Source organism: Anser cygnoides, unplaced genomic scaffold, assembly GCF_040182565.1.
Source record: "Anser cygnoides isolate HZ-2024a breed goose unplaced genomic scaffold, Taihu_goose_T2T_genome scaffold_46_1, whole genome shotgun sequence".
Classification (NCBI taxonomy): domain Eukaryota; kingdom Metazoa; phylum Chordata; class Aves; order Anseriformes; family Anatidae; genus Anser; species Anser cygnoides.
Genome location: NW_027103070.1, coordinates 112,260 through 131,719, shown reverse-complemented (window position 1 = coordinate 131,719; position 19,460 = coordinate 112,260). Strand labels below are relative to the sequence as shown.

Below are 19,460 nucleotides of genomic sequence, written 5' to 3'. Positions count from 1 at the left end.
TCTTCAACACTTTTCTTAGTGAGTATGTTTCTCTGCCCCGCCCCTTCTTTCCAATTCCCTCCAGAGAAATAAATAGCAAAGGAAAGAATTAAGATTCCCAACAACGTTAGTGGGTGTGCAACTCCATTCCTTTAGAAACAGATATCCGCTACACCATACAAATGTAATATTCTACAGGATGTTTAAAACATTTGATAGTGGCACTGTGAAGTCTGGACGTGCTGCAAAATATGACTTTGTGAAAATAGTAATAAAAGGTTTCCATATTTATTGCTCTTCTGCTTTCCAAACTTAGCTAGCCCAGCTTCCAAAGAATGGAAAATTCTGCTATATTTTTAGATTTTAAAAAATGTATAGATAAGTATTTTCTTGGATTCATAGAAATTTATTACAGAATAGAATAGAGTAGTTCAGCTGGAAGGGACCTACAGAGATCGCGTCCAGCTGCCTGACCACTTCAGGGCTAACCGAAACATAAACATAAATCTTACAAATAGCAAGTTATAAAGAGCAAGATGTTCATATGCACATACCTCACCAAAACCAGAAGAGACTGGACCATGAAATACCATTTCATAGAATCATAGAATATCCCGAGTTGGAAGGGACCCATAAGGATCATCAAGTCCATTTCTATTTTTAATACACATTACCACTATAACTGAAATTTTCTTAGTGTTTTCATGCTGTATAAATCAGAAGAAAATCCAGATTTGCAACCAGTGAAAACTTGACTAACGTAGAACCCAGATGTGATACAGAACACAGAGCGAAATTTTAAGTATACAAAATTTCGATTCAAAAGTGTAATTGCATTGTAAAATATATCTTCTTTAATTTTCACTATTTATAGTAAGAGAATAAAGAAGCTGTATACTTTCTGCAAGGTTATAGCTATGAGATGCACTTAACATTTGAGAAATATTTGGCAACTAAACAATACTGTTCCCATTTTTGTGAAAAGGCATCTCTTGGAGCACTGTAGAAATGCTATGAAAAGGCAGTCGGTAAAATAACATATTTGGTATTAAATTCACGTGAGCATTTATGTGAAAAGTGCAACATGAGATTAAGTATTCCATCTGATTACTAATAAACTGAAAAATGTTTAAAAAGCAATGCAGTTTCACCTATATGTTTTATCCAAAATATATGCTTGGTCCGTGATTCTGCCAAGCATTTGCAAAGAAACAAACGAAAATTAAGTTAAAATGTTAGCAAGACACAATCATAGTGCCCCCTTTCTTATCCACCCCTTCAGCTAAAAGCCTCAGTAAGGCTTTCATTATCTCGCCGATGCGATCAACTCCAGTGCAGGCACGTTCTGCAGAAGGGCGAGGGATCACAGAGTACAGGATTACAGGGATTACAGAGTACGGGGAGGTTTCCTGATCCAGGGAAACCCCAGGGGAGCACAGAGACCAGTCAGGAGCCGGCAGCTCTCCGAACAGCTGACGAGGCGTGGATGGGGCCAGGAGTGGCAGCTCTCCAAGCAACTGACGAGGCGTGGATGGGGCCAGGAGTGGCGGCAGCTACTACACACACATACAAAAGACAGCCCTACCAGGATTGGTAAACAGGGTGTGGTATTCCAGTTCTTGTGGGAGGGTGTGCAGGATGGGCACCTCTTCCAAGGAGGGTGTAGTGGGTTTACCTGGCAAGGTTTTGGTAGCAGGGGGCCATAGGGGGGGCTTCTGTGAGAAGAATCTAGAAGCTGCCCCATGTTAGGTTAGGGCCCCACTGCTGACCAGAGCTGAGCCAATAAGTGATGTTGTTTTGCACCTCCGTGAGAGCAAATTTAAGAAAGGGGAAAAAAAAGAACACTGCGTCACACAGCAGCTGGGAGAGTGAGAGGAGTGAGGAACAGCCTTGCAGGCACCAAGGTCAGTGAAGAAGGAGGGGGAGAGGTGCTCCAGGCGCCAGAGCAGAAGTCCCCTGCGGCCTGTGGTGAGGACTATAGTGAAGCAGGCTGTCCCCCTGCAGCCCATGGAGTACCACGGTGGAGCAGGGTTCCACCCTGCAGCCCGTGGAGGAGGCCACGGTGGAACAGGTGGACCTGCACCAATGGAGACTGCAGCCTGTGGAAGACCCCTGCTGGAACAGATTCCGGGCCAGACCTGTAGCCCATGGAGAGGAGACCACGCAGGAGCAGGTGACCTGGAGGAGCTGCTGCCCATGGGGGATCCAGGTTGGAGCAGTTTGCTCCTGAGGGATGGACCCCGTGGTATGGACCCATATCTGGAGCAGTTCTTGAAGAGCTGCTGCCTGTGGGAAGCCCACGCCGGATCAGTTCAGCAAGGACTGCATCCGGTGGGAGGGACCCCACGTTGGATCAGGGGACAAGAGTGACCGAGAAGGAGCAGCGGCAAAGAAGCGCTATAGACTGACCATAACCCCCATTCCCCCGCACCGCTCGGGGGGAGGAGGTGGAAGAGGGCAGATGGGGGGGAAGGTGCTTTTGGTTTCTTTCCTTTGTTTCTCACTTCTCTAGCTTGTTAGTAATAGGCAATAAATCTTACTATCTCCCTACTCTGAGCCTGTTTTGCCCGTCACAATAATTACTGCACAATCTCCCTGTCCTTATCTCAACCCTTGAGCCCTTTTCATCGTATTTTCTCCCCATTCCTCTTTGGGGAGGGGGAGTGAAAGAGCAGTTGTGGTAGAGCTCGGCTGTCCACCCGAGTAAAACCACCACAGAGGGCCATTCCACTGGCTGAGTGGGAGATTTGAAGTACACAACCCAGCAACCGGGCACTGTTCTGTGACTATCTACACAGGTCGAAGACACTCATCCTACCTGACCCTTAATGTAGGATGGCAGACACCTTTCTGAGAGCAGAGACTGCAAGTTGAGGCTGAGGGGTCTGCACCATCTCCCCCAGCGATGACCAATGCCTCCACACCAACAAAGCTGATGAAGGTAGGGGCTGCAGTACAGACCTCAGACTGCAAGAAGCATCTAGATCTTCCTCCTGGGGCAGGTGGCAGACCTGCCTGTAAAAGGTGTGCCCAGGTGGAGGACCTCCTGCACCACGTGGCTGTGCTACAGGAGGCAGTGAGAAGGCTGTGTAACATCAGGGAGACTGAGACGAGTTAGATAGTTGATTCCAAGCACTGTCTGCAGTGGACCCACAGCCAGGAACTCCCTCACTGGCACATACAGATGGGAGGGAGGCCAATAACGCAGAAGAATGAAAACAACAGCAAGGACCAGCAGGAGGAAGTCTTCCCCTGAAGCCTGAGGTGCCCTTCCAGAACCACTTCACAGCTCTGCAGACTGAAAAAGAAGGGCCTTTCGCACCAGGAGAGACACTGGAGATGAGTAAGGCAGGCCAATCTGCTCCCTGTATAACAATCATCTGGTGAATCAACAGATGATTACAGATCAACCAGAAGAAAAACAGATGATTTTCCTTTGAGGAAGGGAAGTGAGAGAACAGCTATAGTGGAATTGAGCTACCCAGCAGGGTAAAACCACCACAGCATATTAAGGCTCTGCTTCTCAAGATGTGGCCAAACATTACTTGCTGATAGGAAGTAGAGAATAATTGTTTTCTCTCTCTTTGCTTCTGCATGGACTCTGCTTGTTTTTTTCTTTAATTATCTTTATCTCAAGCTGTAACACACACACCCTCCCCCACAAATCATATTTTTCTTCTCCTACATCCCCCTCCACAAAGGAGGATGGGGAGTGAAAGAGTAGTGTTGTGGAGCTTAATTAGCTAACACTATGAAACCACATGGACAGACAGAGAGGCCATGCCAAGTATTTGAAGGATCCACAAACATGTGCACTTGTGAAAGTGGAAATGCTGCATGTGTCTTCACTATAGTTAACTTCTACCTGTGTCTATTTTAGGCGAGTCATGCACTTAAGTGCTGTTAAAGGCAGCCCTTAGCTGGGGCAGCCTGGGTGACCAGTCATGCCAGTATCCTGTCTCTGGGATACATGCTCACCTTTGCTATTGATTGGACCTGAAAAGGAGAAACTGGCAGCAATGTTCCCTAACCTGGGCAGAGACCCCAGGTTCCTGGAAACCAGGCTGGGCCTCAATGGCTGGACAGGGTTGAGAGGAGATGAGAAAGAAAAAAGGGTGGGGTAAATTCACTAAACTATTTGGGTCAGCCAAACAGAAGAAAAAATACTGCAATATTATATACATATATATATATATACACACTGAGTTACCATTTTTTTTTTAATAGTAAGAATGCACTTGAAACACAGATTTGTATTATTTTAGTAGCAGAAAACAAAACACAGAAGCCTGAACTTGTGAAATAACTACATCCGTTTCTACAGCTCCTAAGAAGGCTGCTCATCCTACAAGGTCCCCTATAACCGTCATGCCCCAAACACTACAAAACATAGGCCCCTCTGGAGCCGCCGCTCAGCATCTTACAGCCTGCCTCCAGCGAGACAGCCTCCCTAAGGCCATCCCTAACCCACAGCGCTGGCGCTTTCCCACCTTTTGCAGCAGGGAAAAGCCCCCCCTGAAGCAACACCACTAGGACCAAGGCCCCCCCCCCCTCCGGAATGCACAGAGCCACGGCACCGAAAAAGGCTTACATCCCGTCCCTCCGCCGGCTACGCCCTCTAGCCACCGCCCCCTCCCCACCCCCAACCTCACCTTGAAGGGGTTGTTGAGGTCCGGATCAGCGAAGGGATTGTTATCGAAATCTGACATAGTGAGGGCTGCGATCATCGAGCGGGGATGGTTCTTCCCCTACAGCGCCGCGTCGCACCGCACCGCCTTCCACTCACCAACTCGCAGGCTACCTCCTACTACTATTACTAGCTGCTACAACTCGGGCCCAAGCCCACCCCCCAAAACCGCCAGTAAGTAAGCGTCTGCCTCCCAAAATGGCTGCCCTGGAAGCGACAGTGAGGATAAGACGTCCCCGGAAGGGAGAGTACCTGTTCCTGGGGCGGGTAGGCGGTGGTAGGGTTAGAAGAGCCCATTCCCGTGGTAGGGAGTGAGGAGAGTGGGCTCAGCGAGCGAGCGGGAGGTGGAGGAGGGGGCTGAGTGTTAGAAACCAGTAGGCTCAGTGCGGCAGGTGGGGAAGGGCGTGCGTACGTTATTAACGGTCATGGCGGGCGCAGGCTGTCTCATCTCAAAGAGCAGCACTCGCTCGGCAGCTCTGAGCCGCCTGCTCTTGTCCCAGCCTTAGGCTGGGACCGTCGAGTGCTGCAGACACTTGCCTTCCCGCAAAGTTCCTCCAGTCCCGGGCTTCGCGTCCACTCCCCTGGCCAGACACGGTCGCTGCCAGCTCGGCCAGGAGAGCTCCCATTTGGTAACCGTCTCTTAGGGTTACTCAGTATCGTGCGGATGGTACCCCAGGGGAGGAGGTGTGTGACCAAGCATATAGTTTCTCAGGTGTCTTACATAGGGGTTCAGCAAGGGCTGTACATAGGGTACAGCTTTGAAACAGTCACAAAATCCTCCTTCCTTTGGTCGATGCATTAAAAGAGCTTCTTGGAAACGTTCAACCAAACTCATCAAGTAGCTTATAAATTTCTCTGTGCAATAATAAGCTGTGATGCTGATGTGGTTTAAGAAATTGTGAAGATTATTGGGGGGGGCTTCAAAATGATAACAGTAGAACTGGAGGAAGAGTCAATCTGGCTTTGTACTCGGGACATACTGCATGACAGTTTCAGGGAACTGTTGAAAGACTTTTCAAATACTTCATCAGAAATACTGACGCTGCAGTTTGAAGACCAGGGAACCCAGTCAGAATGATGCAAGTAAATGGGAACAACTGTTTGAAGCACTGAATTTTTGGTTCAGAGTTATTATTAAAACCTGAAATCCTGTATACTTGATATCAAACAATAACAGTCTACATTGATGCAACACTTAAAAACAGTGAATCATGAATTTCTTTACATGCTTTCTAAAGAAGTTATTTAAATCTAAAAAGAGAAGTTTGAAACAGGTTAGTCTGTAGTTTAACTAAAAGGCCAATTTAACTCTAACAGAAATTTCTTTCAACTTTTTGGTATTCAAATATGATCTTTTTCCTGTGTAATAATAATAAGCTAACTATGGGACACAATATCTAGGGTTTATTAAAGACTGTCTCAGAGCGTTAACACATTTTTTAATGGCTCTACATATATCATTACTGATCCTGATGTTGGCAGTTATTATGATAGTAGTGTTCTATCAACAAGTCAAGCAAAATCGTAAACATGTAAGAGAATTGATTTTGCATGGATCGGTAAAGAAAGCAATAACCACCATAAGGCAGTTAATGCAATTTATATGGAAGTTTCTCAATTATTTGTGAAAGACTGTCACATATAAGATGAAATGCAAATGGAACAAATTATAGAAGCATAGTTTCTAAAGAACAAAACACTTTTGACTTTTTTGTTGCTATGAAGTATAAAATACTTCATAAAATACTATGAAGTATAAAATACTTCATACTTCAAAAACACAAAGGCAGCTGTTGTACAATCAACAAAGGTACATTACAGTATTAGTCATTCATATAGCTCACCTATGGTGACAGGAAATTAAATTATGTTGCTTTCTAATATTCACCCGTGGCTCGATATATTATAGCTCAATGATACATGTTGATAGTTCAAAAGCTGTGGGCATCGACGACTGTATATTTCCTCTTCTTTCAACCGAATGTGAATGAATGCATGCATGCATGAAGAATGAGTGAATATTTGACTGAAAGGAGCATCTTTTCCTGTGTGTCTACTAGCGCTTCAAATCATGGACATAGCAACCTTTCTCCGATCATAATTTGTGCACAGTTAAAGGAGAATAATATGTCATCTCATATGACTTTCAAGGCAATAATGAAACTGCATTAGCACATTTTTGGAAACGATAATAAGCATTTTAGAATCAAATGATAGAACTTTGACAGTGCATCATTTGCTACTGAAAGTGTTAACTTTGGGAGATACCAACTGACTGTCAGCTAATAGGACTGCCAGCTAATAGAAAATGAGAATATTTGCTTCTAGCTAATTGCTTAGTTTATACTCTACATAAACAACATGGATGATATAAATAAATGGTCATCATTTGATGCTAAGGGTTATATAATAGACATTTCAATGATTTCCCTCATCTTCCGAAAGAGTTTCAGAATTAGAAAAGATAACTGATTAGCCAAGGATGCCCCCCTCAAGTCCTCTCTACACTTTTCTTTCCAAAAACTAGAATTTAGTTTTTTAGTGTTAAGTAAGAATTACTTAAAATAATAAGAAGAAAAACTTTGAAAAAAATGTAAGAAAAACTTACAATAAAATATTTCTAATTCTGGTACAAGATATAGCTCAGAATAGAATAGTTCAGTTGGAAGGGACATACAGAGAGCATCAAGTCCAACTGCCTGACCTCTTCAGGGCTAACCATAAGTTAAAGTGTATTATTGAGGGTGTTATTCCAATGCCTCTATTCCAGTGTTTGACTGCCCTCACAGTTGTGGTCTAATCCGGCCAGCAGCTAAGCACCACACAGCCGTTCGCTCACCCTCCCCCCTCCCTCTCTGGGATGAGAGAGAGAAACGAGAAAATGAAGCCTGTGGGTTGAGATAGAGACAGTTTATTAGGGCAGAAAAGAAAAGAAAATAATAATAATAATGATAATAGTACTACTAATAATAATGTGTACGAAACAAGTGATGCACAATGCAATTGCTCACCACCTGCTGACCGATGCCCAGCCTATCCCCAAGCAGCCGGCCCCCCCAACCTGGCTAGCCACCCCTATATATTGTTTAGCATGACGTCAGATGGGATGGAATATCCCTTTGGCCAGTTTAGGTCAGCTGTCCTGGGTCTGTCCCCTCCCAGCTCCTGCTGCACCCCTAGCCTGCCCGCTGGCAGGACAGAGCGAGAAGCTGAAAAGTCCTTGGCTTGGTGTAAGCACTGCTCTGCAACAATTAAAACATCAGCATGTTATCAGCACTCTTCTCATCCTAATCCAAAACATAGCACCCTACCAGCTACTAGGAGGAAAATTAACTCTATCCTAGCTGAAACCAGGACAACAGTAAAGAAATTTTTCCTTATATCTAGTCTGAATCTCCCTGGTGCAGCTTTGTGCCATTCCTGCATGTCCTATCATTGGTTACCAGGGAGAGGAGATTAGCACCTCCCTCTCCACTTCCGCTCCTCAGGAAGTTGTAGAGAGTAATGAAGTTGCCTCTTAGCCTTCTCTTCTCCAGACTAGACAACCCAAGTGTCCTTAGACTCTCCTCATAGGATGTGCCTTCCAGCCCTTTTATCAGCTTTGTTGCCCTCCTCTGGACACTTTCAACGACCTTAACATCCTTTTGTATTGTGGAGACCAGAGCTGTACACAGTATTCAAGGTGAGGCTGCACCAGCACTAAATATAGTGGGAGAATCACCTCTTTTGATTGGCTGGCTGGCTATGCTGTGTTTAATGCATCCCAAAATGGGGTTTGCTCTCTTGGCTGCCAGGGCACACTACTGACTCATGTTAAGCTTACTGTCGACCCCGAGATCCATTTTCGCATGGCTGCTCGTCTCCCAGTCTGTATCTGTGTCCAGCATTGCTCTGTCCCAAGTGCAGAACCCATCGTTTTCCTTTGTTGAATTTCATGCTGTTGCTGATTGTCCAATGCTCCAGTCTATCTAGATCCCTCTGCAAAGTCTCTTGTCCCTCCAGGGAGTCAACATCACCTCCCCGTTTAGTATCATCAGCAAACTTGTGGAGGATGCATTCAACTCCCGCATCCTTGTCATGTTTTTGGCTGGGATAGAGTTAATTTCCTTCATAGAGGCTCACATAATGCTGTGCTCTGGATTTTTGATGAAAATAGTGGTGATAACACACTGATGTTTTTAGTTGTTGCACAGCAGTGCTTACACAGAGTCAAGGACTTCTCTGCTTTTTGTGCTGCCCTGCTAGCGAGGAGGATTGGGGTGCACAAGGAGGTTACAGGGCTGGTGCCACAGCCAAGGGTTTGGCTACTTAGACCATGGGACTTGCTTTGAGAGACCTGGTCTTCTGGGGGCTGATGGTGTCCGTCTATCAGAGGAGGGGGAAGAGCACCTTCAGTTGCAGGCTAGCCAAGCTGGTGAAAAGGGCTTTAAACTAGGAAAGGTGGGGGAAGGGGAGAGTTACAGAGACCATCCAGGCAGCAAAACAAGGCTCAAGTGGCGATACCTCTAGCAAGTGCATGCAGTCAAGGAAGTATCTACAAGACGTGACTATGGGGGGGGAGTCTTCTTGCACCCCTCCTGGGATATTGGTATGCTTGAATACCTCTCTGAAGTGCCTGTACACCAGTGCACGTAGCATGGGGAATAACCAAGAAGAATTAGATATCTGTGTGCGTTTGCAAGGCTTTGATCTCATTGCAATTACAGAACCATGGTGGGATAGCTCGTATGACTGGAATGCTGTCATGGCTGACTATGTGCTTTTTAGGAAAGATGGGATAGGAAGGTGAGGTGGTGGAGTTGCTCTTTATGTGAGAAAGCAACTGGAATGTATGGAGCTCTGCCTCAGGGTGGATGACAAGCGAGTCAAGGGCTTATGGGTAAGGATAAAGGGGCAGGCTAACTGTTGTGGGTGTTTACTACAGGTCACCTGATCAGGAAGAGGAAGTTGCCGAGACCTATAGACAGCTGGAAGTAGCCTCACTATCACAGGCCCTGGTTCTCATGGGGGGCTTCAACCACCCTGACATCTGCTGGAAAGACAACACAGCTAGGCACAAACAGTCCAGGAGGTTCCTGCAAAGCACTGATGACAACTTTTTGACACAGGTGATGGATGAGCCAACGAGGAGAGGTGTGCTGCTGGACCTTGTAACTAACAAACAAAAAAAGGACTGGTTGGAGACATAAAGGTTGGCGGCAGCCTTGGCTGCAGTGACTATGAAGTAGATGGTGAAGTTCAAGATCCTGCATGGAGGAAGCAGGGCAATAAAGTAGGATCGCAACCCTGGATTTCAGGAGAGCAAACTTTGGCCTCTTCAGGGACCTACTTGGAGGAATCCCATGGGTTAGGGCCCTAGAAGGAAGGGGGGTTCAAGAGAGATGGTTACTATTCAAGCAACACTTCCTCCAAGCTCAAGATCAATGTATCCCTATGTGTAAAACGTCAAGTAAAGGTGGGCAGGAGACCTGCATGGATGAGCAAGGAGCTTTTGGCAAAACTCAAACAGAAGAAGGAGGTATATGGAATGTGGAAAAAGGGATAGGACATTTGAGAGAAATATAAGAACATTGTCAGAGTATGCAGGGATGCAACAAGGAAGGCTAAGAATCATTTGGAATTAAATCTGGCAAGGGATGCCCTTCTTTAAAAGATCAGAAGTTTATAGTGGGTTTACTTCCAGTTATACAGCTGTTTTAAGAGAAAAAGATAGTTCTCAAAGATGAAAAGAAGCGATAGAAGAGGGAAAAAAACACACAAGAAAAGAAGATGGAATACAGGTATTTCTCTTACTTCTATAGTGCTTTTTTAGCCACCAGAAAGCAGACAGAACTGAGATTCTTTATATATCGACTTAAATAAGATCCAGTCTTAAATAAAATCCAGTCTTACATATTCCTAAATATCCTCTTAATTCCCATGTCATCTACTATTAAGATCCTAAAATTTGTCTTAAGCTTCCAAATTCAGAATCAATGTCAACAAAGTATCTCAGAGATTCGGGATTTATCAATCTCAGACTTAGATTCATCAAAAATATTTGAAGTCAACAAGAAACAAGTTATAAAGAGTAATCCAGAAGCACAGCAGAAAATAAATTCATCATATGACAAAACCCTTGGTTTACACATAATCATGCATTAAAAAATGGACTACAGAAACATGACTCGCACATAGCAGGAAGGCATTTCCCACAATCATTAATAACAGGTGTGCATCTTCATAAGTCATAGGCAGGATTATTTCACAATCACTGAATGCCCATCAAGGATACCAATACTCTAGAATAAACACTAAAGTTCCTGCATTTTTTTTCCAGTTTTCTGGAAACAAAGTTCAGCCAGCAAAGCATGTTCAGGACTGTGTATGTAGGCACAGCAGTCCAGTTTCCATGTATGGCAAGTCATCAATAGGAAATGCTACTTTAAGAAAAAAATCATTCAATTGTGTTTCAAGTAACAGTACCTATCTTTTGTTTGTCTTCTGAATACTGTACATTCTGGTTAGAAATACTTCACATGCTAGCAGCATTTGTAGGGAGAGCATACTCATAAGTATACTAATGAAAGTTTTCTAACGATTAATTTGAAATCTAAAGTGCACCACCCCCCCCAAAAAAAAGCCACAGAAACTACTTAAGTACTGTTAATTTGGGGGTGTATATTCCAGGCAGTTGAAACATTCCTCTCAGATATTAAAGCTATTTAATAGCTTTAATAACTAAATAGCTTTTAATTTTAATAATAAATAGCTTTTAACTTCAAGCTATTTAAACACCTAGTAGATGAGATCCCCTGGAGCACTGTCCTTAGGGACAAAGGAGCTGAGCAGAGCTGGCAACACTTAAAGGATATTTTCCTTAGAGCACAAGAACTCTCCATCCCCCTGCATAAAAAAGCAGGCAGGGAGGGCAGACAACCGGGATGGATGAGCAAGGAACTGCTGGTCAAACTGAGGTGCAAGAAGGAAATGCACAGGCAGTGGAAGCAGGGACATGTGGCCTGGGAAGATGTCCTGGTTTCAGCTAGGATAGAGTTAATTTTCCTCCTAGTAGCTGGTATGGTGCTGTGTTTGGGATTTAGGATGAGAATAATGTTGATAACATGCTGATGTTTTAATTGTTGCAGAGCAGTGCTTACACCAAGCCAAGGACTTTTCAGCTTCTCGCTCTGTCCTGCCAGCGGGCAGGCTGGGGGTTCAGCAGGAGCTGGGAGGGGACAGACCCAGGACAGCTGACCCAAACTGGCCAAAGGGGTATTCCGTACCATCTGACATCATGTTGAACAATTCCTTTGTCTCTCTTCTCCCTTCCATCCTGGGCCCGACTTCCCCTGAAAGTTTTCTTCCTCTGTTTCCATCCCTCTGCCTCATACCTGGTCCACTGTGAAGACCATTAATTTCGCTCTCTGCTTTTCCTTCTCATCTCCCCATGACTGAGGGGACTGTGAAGAGGGCACATGATATTTTGTTTTGACTGATTTCGTACTGCTCATCTTGTTTTTCTTAGCTATCCTCCTTATTTTAGGACAGCGGGACCTTCCCCTTATCTGCTTAACATACTCCCCACTATTATGCCACTGTTAAGCCTGCACAATCACTTTTGAATATACAAGGTTAGTGGAATTTTCCACTGCAAAAACACATTCTACTCTTACCTTTCGGTAGGGGTAGCTCAACAATTCCCTGAATCCTCTCCGGATTAATTCTTCATTTTCCCTCTGACACTAGACGCCCTAAATACTCGATTTCTCTTTCCACATTTTGTAATTTAGTTTTCAATACTCTCAAGCTTTGTTTCCCAGAAAGCTGAATAGCTTGTTAGTGCCTTCCTTCACCACTGTTTTCTCCTGCCCTGACAATAAAAGATCATCCACATATTGTAACAGTAACACCCCCTCTGGAGTTTGGAATTGCCCCAAAATCTGCTCTAGAACTTGCCCAAATAAATTCAGTGACTGTAAACCCCTGAGGTAAAACTGTCCATGTGTATTGCTGCTTCCACCCTGTTTCAGGATCTTTCCACTCGAAGGCAAATGTGTCTGCTCCCAGGGTCCAATGGACAGGCCCAAAAGGCATCTTTTAAATCTATCACACTAAACCAATTATGCTCATGTGGGTTCTTGCTCATCAGAGTGTATGGATTTGGAACCACAGGGTGCCGCTTTATTGTGGTTTAACCCGGCTGGCAGCTAAACACCACACAGCCGTTCACTCACCCTCCCCCCTCCCTCTCTGGGATGGGGGAGAGAAATGGGAAAGTGAAGCCTGTGAGTTGAGATAAAGACAGTTTATTAAGACAGGAAAATAATAATAACAATAATAATAATAGTGATAATGATAATAGTATTAATAATAATAATGTGTATGAAACAAGTGATGCACAATGCAATTGCTCACCACCCGCTGACCGATGCCCAGCCTATCCCCGAGCAGCCGGCCCCCCACCCTGGCCAGCCACCCCTATATATTGTTTAGCATGACGTCAGATGGTATGGAATATCCCTTTGGCCAGTTTGGGTCAGCTGTCCTGGGTCTGTCCCCTCCCAGCTCCTGCTGCACCCCTAGCCTGCTCGCTGGCAGGGCAGAGCGAGAAGCTGAAAAGTCCTTGGCTTGGTGTAAGCACTGCTCTGCAACAATTAAAACATCAGCATGTTATCAGCGCTCTTCTCATCCTAATCCAAAACATAGCACCCTACCAGCTACTAGAAGGAAAATTAACTCTGTCCTAACTGGAACCAGGACAGATATCCACCCCTTATTCCATACCATTTATGTCATGCTCAGGTTACACTCTTTCCAATACATTCTAATTAATCACCATTTTCATCTATGATATATAGCAATCATGGTAGTGATGACATACAGTATTATATAATAATTAACATACTACAATTCAACTAATGGGCTATTCTCTCCCAGTATCAAATCCCCTTGAGGTACACACCGGACCTCCCCATTCTTTTGCATTACCCACCAAGTGCATCCAGGTCCCTGAGCAAAAGCAATTCCACGAATGGGTTTGCCTTTTCCTGAGGCAGGAGTAGCCCAGAGTGTTTTACCCAGCATGTTTCTTACGTGCACTACAGGAACTTTATCCCCTTCTACAGTGCGTAACAGGTTTGATTGGGCAGGTCCAGCTCGGTTGGCAGATCCCCTAGTATTGACTAACCAGGTGGCCTTTGCCAAATGTGTATCCCAATTTTTGAATGTCCCAGCACCCATTGCTTTCAGTGTAGTCTTCAACAGTCCATTGTATCGCTCAACTTTCCCAGAGGCTGGTGCATGATAGGGGATGTGATACACCCACTCAATACCATGTTCTTTGGCCCAAGTGTCTATGAGGTTGTTTTGGAAATGAGTCCCATTGTCTGACTCAATTCTCTCTGGGGTGCCATGTCGCCATAGGACTTGCTTTTCAAGGCCCAGGAGAGTGTTCCGGGCGGTGGCATGGGGCACAGGATATGTTCCCAGCCATCGGGTGGTTGCTTCCACCATTGTAAGTACGTGGCGCTTGCCGTTGCGGGTTTGAGGGAGTGTGATGTAATCAATCTGCCAGGCCTCTCCATATTTATATTTCAGCCATCGTCCTCCATACCAAAGAGGCTTTGACCTTTTGGCTTGCTTGATTGCAGCACGTTTCACAATCATGAATAACCTGTGCTATAGTGTCCATGGTCAGGTCCACCCCTTGATCACGAGCCCATCTGTAGGTTGCATCTCTACCTTGATGGCCTGAGGTGTCATGGGCCCATCGGCTATAAATAATTCACCCTTATGTTGCCAGTCCAGGTCCACCTTGTGATAAATTAGCGGGTGTTTGTTCATTGTCTTTAAAAGGAATTCAGAGAATCTGCTGAGAAGATAAGGTTTTGCAATTTACGACCTTGTTAAGGGGAAGACTAAGCGAGTAGATAGTGGGGAGGGGGGTGTTGGATAAACGTCCTTGGTAAAACAAAGACTCTGTGAAATACTGTTTGCTGCTTTTGCTTTTGCTACCCTTGAACACAAGCACAACGCATGATCATTGAAAGAAACAGAACGAACTGCACAGCTTCAGAAGATTCAACAAGTCCTGACAAGCCGAAACTTGGATGCTGACAAGCCAAACTTGGATGCTATAAAACGGCGACACTGAAAAGGAAAAGTTGCGTGCTGTGGTGGAGCGGAGACTCCCCAGCCGCCCAGCGCTGTTTTGCTTGTACCTGCTTACTTAATTAATAAATTATCTTCGATAGACCAGAAAATTGCGTGGTCTCGCTTATAACAAATTTGGTGCCGTGACTCGGATGAAGGCAAATTGACTGAGGACCCTTTCGGGGGAGGCGCCCCGCCGATTTCAGCGGCCCCTGGAACGGAAAGCCTCACTCGAGCCCTTCACCGACGAACCCTAAAATTAGGCACAAGCAAATAAAACCGGTAACCCCAAGCAATCTTTGTGCACGAAGACCGAACGAAGACCCACGGGGTGGGTAAGTATAGGCCGGTGATCCGTTCGGTTGGGGTTGGTGATCCCGGAGTGCGTCTGTGTGAGACGTCCAATTGCGGACGAAGTGAGTGCGGACCCCTCAGTAGTGCGGTTCCCACATCCCGCGAGGGACTGGGCCACAACAAGGGGGAAGCGGCTCTGTGTGTGTGTGAAGGCACTCCGGAAGATGGGACAGAAGAAGAGTAAGCCTTCTGGTCTCATGGATGGGGTAATGCCTACTGCTAGGTTGCCCCCTATTCCCCCAGATAGTCCACTGGGGTTAATGATTAAGAATTGGAGTGATTCCCCTTTTAGGCGGGGAAAGGATAAAGTAAAAATGATTCATTATTGTGTTGAAGTTTGGGGAGGTAGGCAAATTATTGGCCCATATTCGGGTCGTTTGAAGACTGGGTTTGTCAAGCCTTAAATGTTTATGTAAATGCAAAGGAACCTTTTTGTTTAGAGGAGAACGAATATGCGAGCCTTTGGATTGGCTCAGAGAATCGAGTTAATCTGTACCCTCTGTACCCTTTAAAAGAAAAAGGAGGGGCAAAATTACAAATTGTGGAGCAAGAGATAAAGTACCTGGGTCACCAGTTAAGTAAGGGGACTAAGAAGTTAGACCCAGGCAGAATCAGTGGAATATTGGTTTTAGCGTCCCCGCAAACTAAAAGGCAGGTACGGCAACTGTTAGGGTTGACCGGATACTGTAGACAATGGATAAGAAGATTACAGTGGAAAGGTTAAATTTTTATATAACAAGCTGAATAAGGATGGATTACTCAAATGGACAAAAGAAGATGAGGAACGACTGAACAAGTTAAAGGAGGAACTAGTACCCCCCCCAGTGTTAAGCTTACCAGATTTAAAGAGGCCTTTTTGCTTTTTTTTGTGAACAGCACAGAAGGCACGGCATACGAAGTGCTGGCCCAAGAATGGGCAGGGAGTAAAAAACCTGTGGCCTATTTGTCTAAATTATTGGATCCGGTTAGCCGGGGTTGGCCAAACTGTTTGCAGGTAGTGGTAGCTGCTGCCTTGTTAGTGGAAGAAGCACAGAAGATCACTTTTGGGGGGGAAATCAAGGTAATATCTCTACACAATATACGCGGGGTACTGCAACAGAAGGCAGAGAAATGGATCACTGACGCCAGATTATTAAAATAAGAAGGAATTTTGATTTCCTCTCCAAAATTAACATTAGAAACAACCTCCCTACAGAACCCTGCTCAATTTCTTTATGGGGAACCAAATGAGTCCTTAGGACATGATTGCCTCCGAAATATAGAAGAGCAAACGAAATTGAGACCTGATCTAGAGGAGGTGGAATTACCCATCGGTGAACAGATATATGTGAATGGTTCCTCGAGAGTAATCGAGGGAAAGCAAAAATCAGGATACGCGTTAGTAAACGGGAAAACATTTGAGATAGTGGAATCTGGATCTTTGAGCCCTAGCTGGTCCGCCGAAGCTTGCGAGCTATATGCCATATTGCGGGCCCTAAAATTGTTGAAAAATAAAAGCGGTACAATATATACAGATTCAAAATATGCTTATGAGGTAGTACATACATTTGGTAAAATATGGGAAGAAAGGGGGCTCATCAATTCACAAGGAAAGGGTTTAATACAACAGGAATTGATTACCCAGGTTTTACAAGCTATCAGAGAGCCCAAAGAAATTGCCGTAGTACATATAAAAGGGCATCAAAAAGGCCTCACCCCTCAGGTTAGGGGTAATAATCTAGCAGATCAGGAGGCAAAAAGGGCAGCATTAATGAGTATAAGAATTATAAGAACGAGGGAAGATTGCCCAGACTGTGGGAAATACTTAATACTTAATACTTAATATATAATAATTAATAATATAATAATATATAAATAATATATAATAATGCTTAATATAATACTTAATACTGTGGGAAAGACTTAAAGGAATTTCCATGTTATGATTGCTGGAGTGAATGAGGAGTTGATGGGATTGAATGCAATTGTTCTGAGGAAGAAAGCCCGCCTTATAAAAACTGCTACAAGTGCGGGCCGGCTAACTCCCTGTGGTCGAATGGACCCATTCCCCTCCCCTTGCTCTGTTTCACTATTACAGAAGAAGACAAGATGACACAAATGGGGGTTCGAAAAAAAAAAAAAAAAAAACGATAAAGGGAAATGGGTACTGCCTGATGGACGGGAAGTGTTACCAAAATCAGTAGCTATGAGGGTGCTACGGAGATTTCATGAACAGATGCACTGGGGAACCCAGGCATTGGTGGATCAATTTGCCACAAATTATATGTGTATAGGGATTTATAATATAGCAAAGAGGATCATAAATGATTGTATAACTTGTCGGAGGGTAAATGCTCAACATATGAGAAAAAGGGTCCCAGGAGGACGAGAATTGACACATCGACCTTTTGCAAAGATTCAATTAGATTTTACTGAACTTCCAAAAACGGGGCGATATAGATACTTGTTAGTTATTGTAGACCACCTCACAAACTTTGTTGAAGCATTCCCTACGGCAAGGGCCACAGCTCAAACCATGGTAAAGATATTATTAGAAAGCATCATACCCAGATACGGGGTAATAGAAGCAATTGACTCTGATCGAGGCCCACACTTTGTGTCAAAGGTATCCCAAGACACGATGAAGGCTCTGGGAATTAAGTGGGAATATCACACTCCCTGGCATCCTCAGAGTTCGGGAAAGGTAGAACGAATGAATGGTAAAATTAAAAAGCAACTAACAAAGCTTATGATAGAGACAAAAACCTCCTGGGTGAAATGTTTACCGCTTGCACTATTGAATATCCGGGCACAGCCCCGAGCCGATGTCGGAATCTCACCTTTTGAAAGGCTGTATGGTATGCCTTATGATTTAGAGATGCCATCTGATCACCCCCAGGTACAGGATATCCAATTAAAACCTTATTTAATACAGCTTATGAACCGACGGAGGGAGTTGCAAGCGAAAGGCTTGGTGGCTAGATTTAGCAATCCATAGGATACAACCTGGAGATAGGGTTCTAATTAAGACATGGAAAGAAACGTCTTTAACACCACGGTGGGAAGGCCCCTATGTTGTTTTACTTATCACAGAGACGGCTATCCGGACAGCTGAGAAGGGGTGAACGCATGCCAGTCGCGTGACAGGACCGATCCAGAAAAGCGAATGGGAAGCGGTCGAAGGCCCTGATGACTTAAAGCTCATGTTGAAACAAACTCGATAAGTATGGTCTAACTGTCTATGTATCGTAAAAAAAGGAGGAGAGGGGACCCTGTTTGATCAGAAAGAGGTCGCGGTTACCTGAGAAACTCCCCTGAAGAACACTGCTGCTGCCGAGAAGAACCTGCACCTTGTAGTTCGCTGCAACCGAACTGACAAGCGAGGCAGAGAGTGAAATGGTGGGGAATTACATGGCCAGGTAAAGAACTCTGGAAAATGGGCCCTAGCCATTTTTTTTTATTTTTTTTTTTGCGATACATAGTAATGGGTACGATTGTTTACACTGTTCCTGGGTCTGCGCACCCTCACAAACCTTTTAAATGGAGCCTGATTAGATGGGAAGATCACCATGTTGTTCAGCAGATAACTACTGCTGGGGGACTGATAGGGGAGGCATCATCTATATAAAGAAGGAAGAGACTAAGAGTCCCCAATGGGTGGGACCAAATCAGGAACTGTCGGGGAGTGTTTTGAGGATTCAGCCTACACAAGCTTTTAGAATGCTAACTCCTTGTTGTGGTTTAACCTGGCTGGCAGCTAAACACCACACAGCCGTTCGCTCACCCTCCCCCCTCCCTCTCTGGGATGGGGGAGAGAAACGGGAAAGTGAAGCCTGTGAGTTGAGATAAAGACAGTTTATTAAGACAGGAATATAATAATAACAATAATAATAATAGTGATAATGATAATGATAATGATAATAGTATTAATAATAATAAAGTGTAAGAAACAAGTGATGCACAATGCAATTGCTCACCACCTGCTGACCGATGCCCAGCCTATCCCCGAGCAGCCGGCCCCCCACCCCAGCCAGCCACCCCTATATATTGTTTAGCATGACGTCAGATGGTATGGAATACCCCTTTGGCCAGTTTGGGTCAGCTGTCCTGGGTCTGTCCCCTCCCAGCTCCTGCTGCACCCCTAGCCTGCTCGCTGGCAGGACAGAGCGAGAAGCTGAAAAGTCCTTGGCCTGGTGTAAGCACTGCTCTGCAACAATTAAAACATCAGCATGTTATCAGCGCTCTTCTCATCCTAATCCAAAACATAGCACCCTACCAGCTACTATGAGGAAAAATTAACTCTGTCCTAACTGGAACCAGGACACTC

The 19,460-nt window shown here is 44.8% G+C and overlaps 1 protein-coding gene and 2 long non-coding RNA genes across 9 annotated transcripts in view; 2 read left to right on the top strand and 1 right to left on the bottom strand.

Annotated features, from left to right (window-relative positions):
* Nucleotides 1-4,840, bottom strand: part of LOC136789457 (secretory carrier-associated membrane protein 1-like) — a 69,871-nt gene extending 65,031 nt beyond the window's left edge. For 5 of the 7 annotated variants that reach the window (XM_066989516.1, XM_066989517.1, XM_066989519.1 and 2 more), the window contains exon 1: nucleotides 4,632-4,769. In XM_066989516.1, coding sequence (XP_066845617.1) covers nucleotides 4,632-4,706 — 75 coding nt within the window. In that variant the 5' untranslated portion in view covers nucleotides 4,707-4,769. Of the gene's footprint in view, nucleotides 1-4,631 lie in introns of all 7 variants that reach the window. The other 2 variants (XM_066989520.1, XM_066989521.1) reach the window with 1 other exon arrangement.
* On the top strand, nucleotides 4,702-10,561 carry LOC136789458 (uncharacterized). Its single transcript, XR_010828194.1, has 2 exons — nucleotides 4,702-4,840; nucleotides 9,591-10,561. It is a non-coding gene; the product is annotated as an uncharacterized lncRNA (long non-coding RNA).
* A 3,257-nt stretch (nucleotides 10,562-13,818) lies between these two features.
* Nucleotides 13,819-19,174, top strand: LOC136789461 (uncharacterized). The gene is made up of 2 exons (XR_010828198.1): nucleotides 13,819-15,135; nucleotides 18,227-19,174. It is a non-coding gene; the product is annotated as an uncharacterized lncRNA (long non-coding RNA).
* Nucleotides 19,175-19,460: the final 286 nt, after the last annotated feature.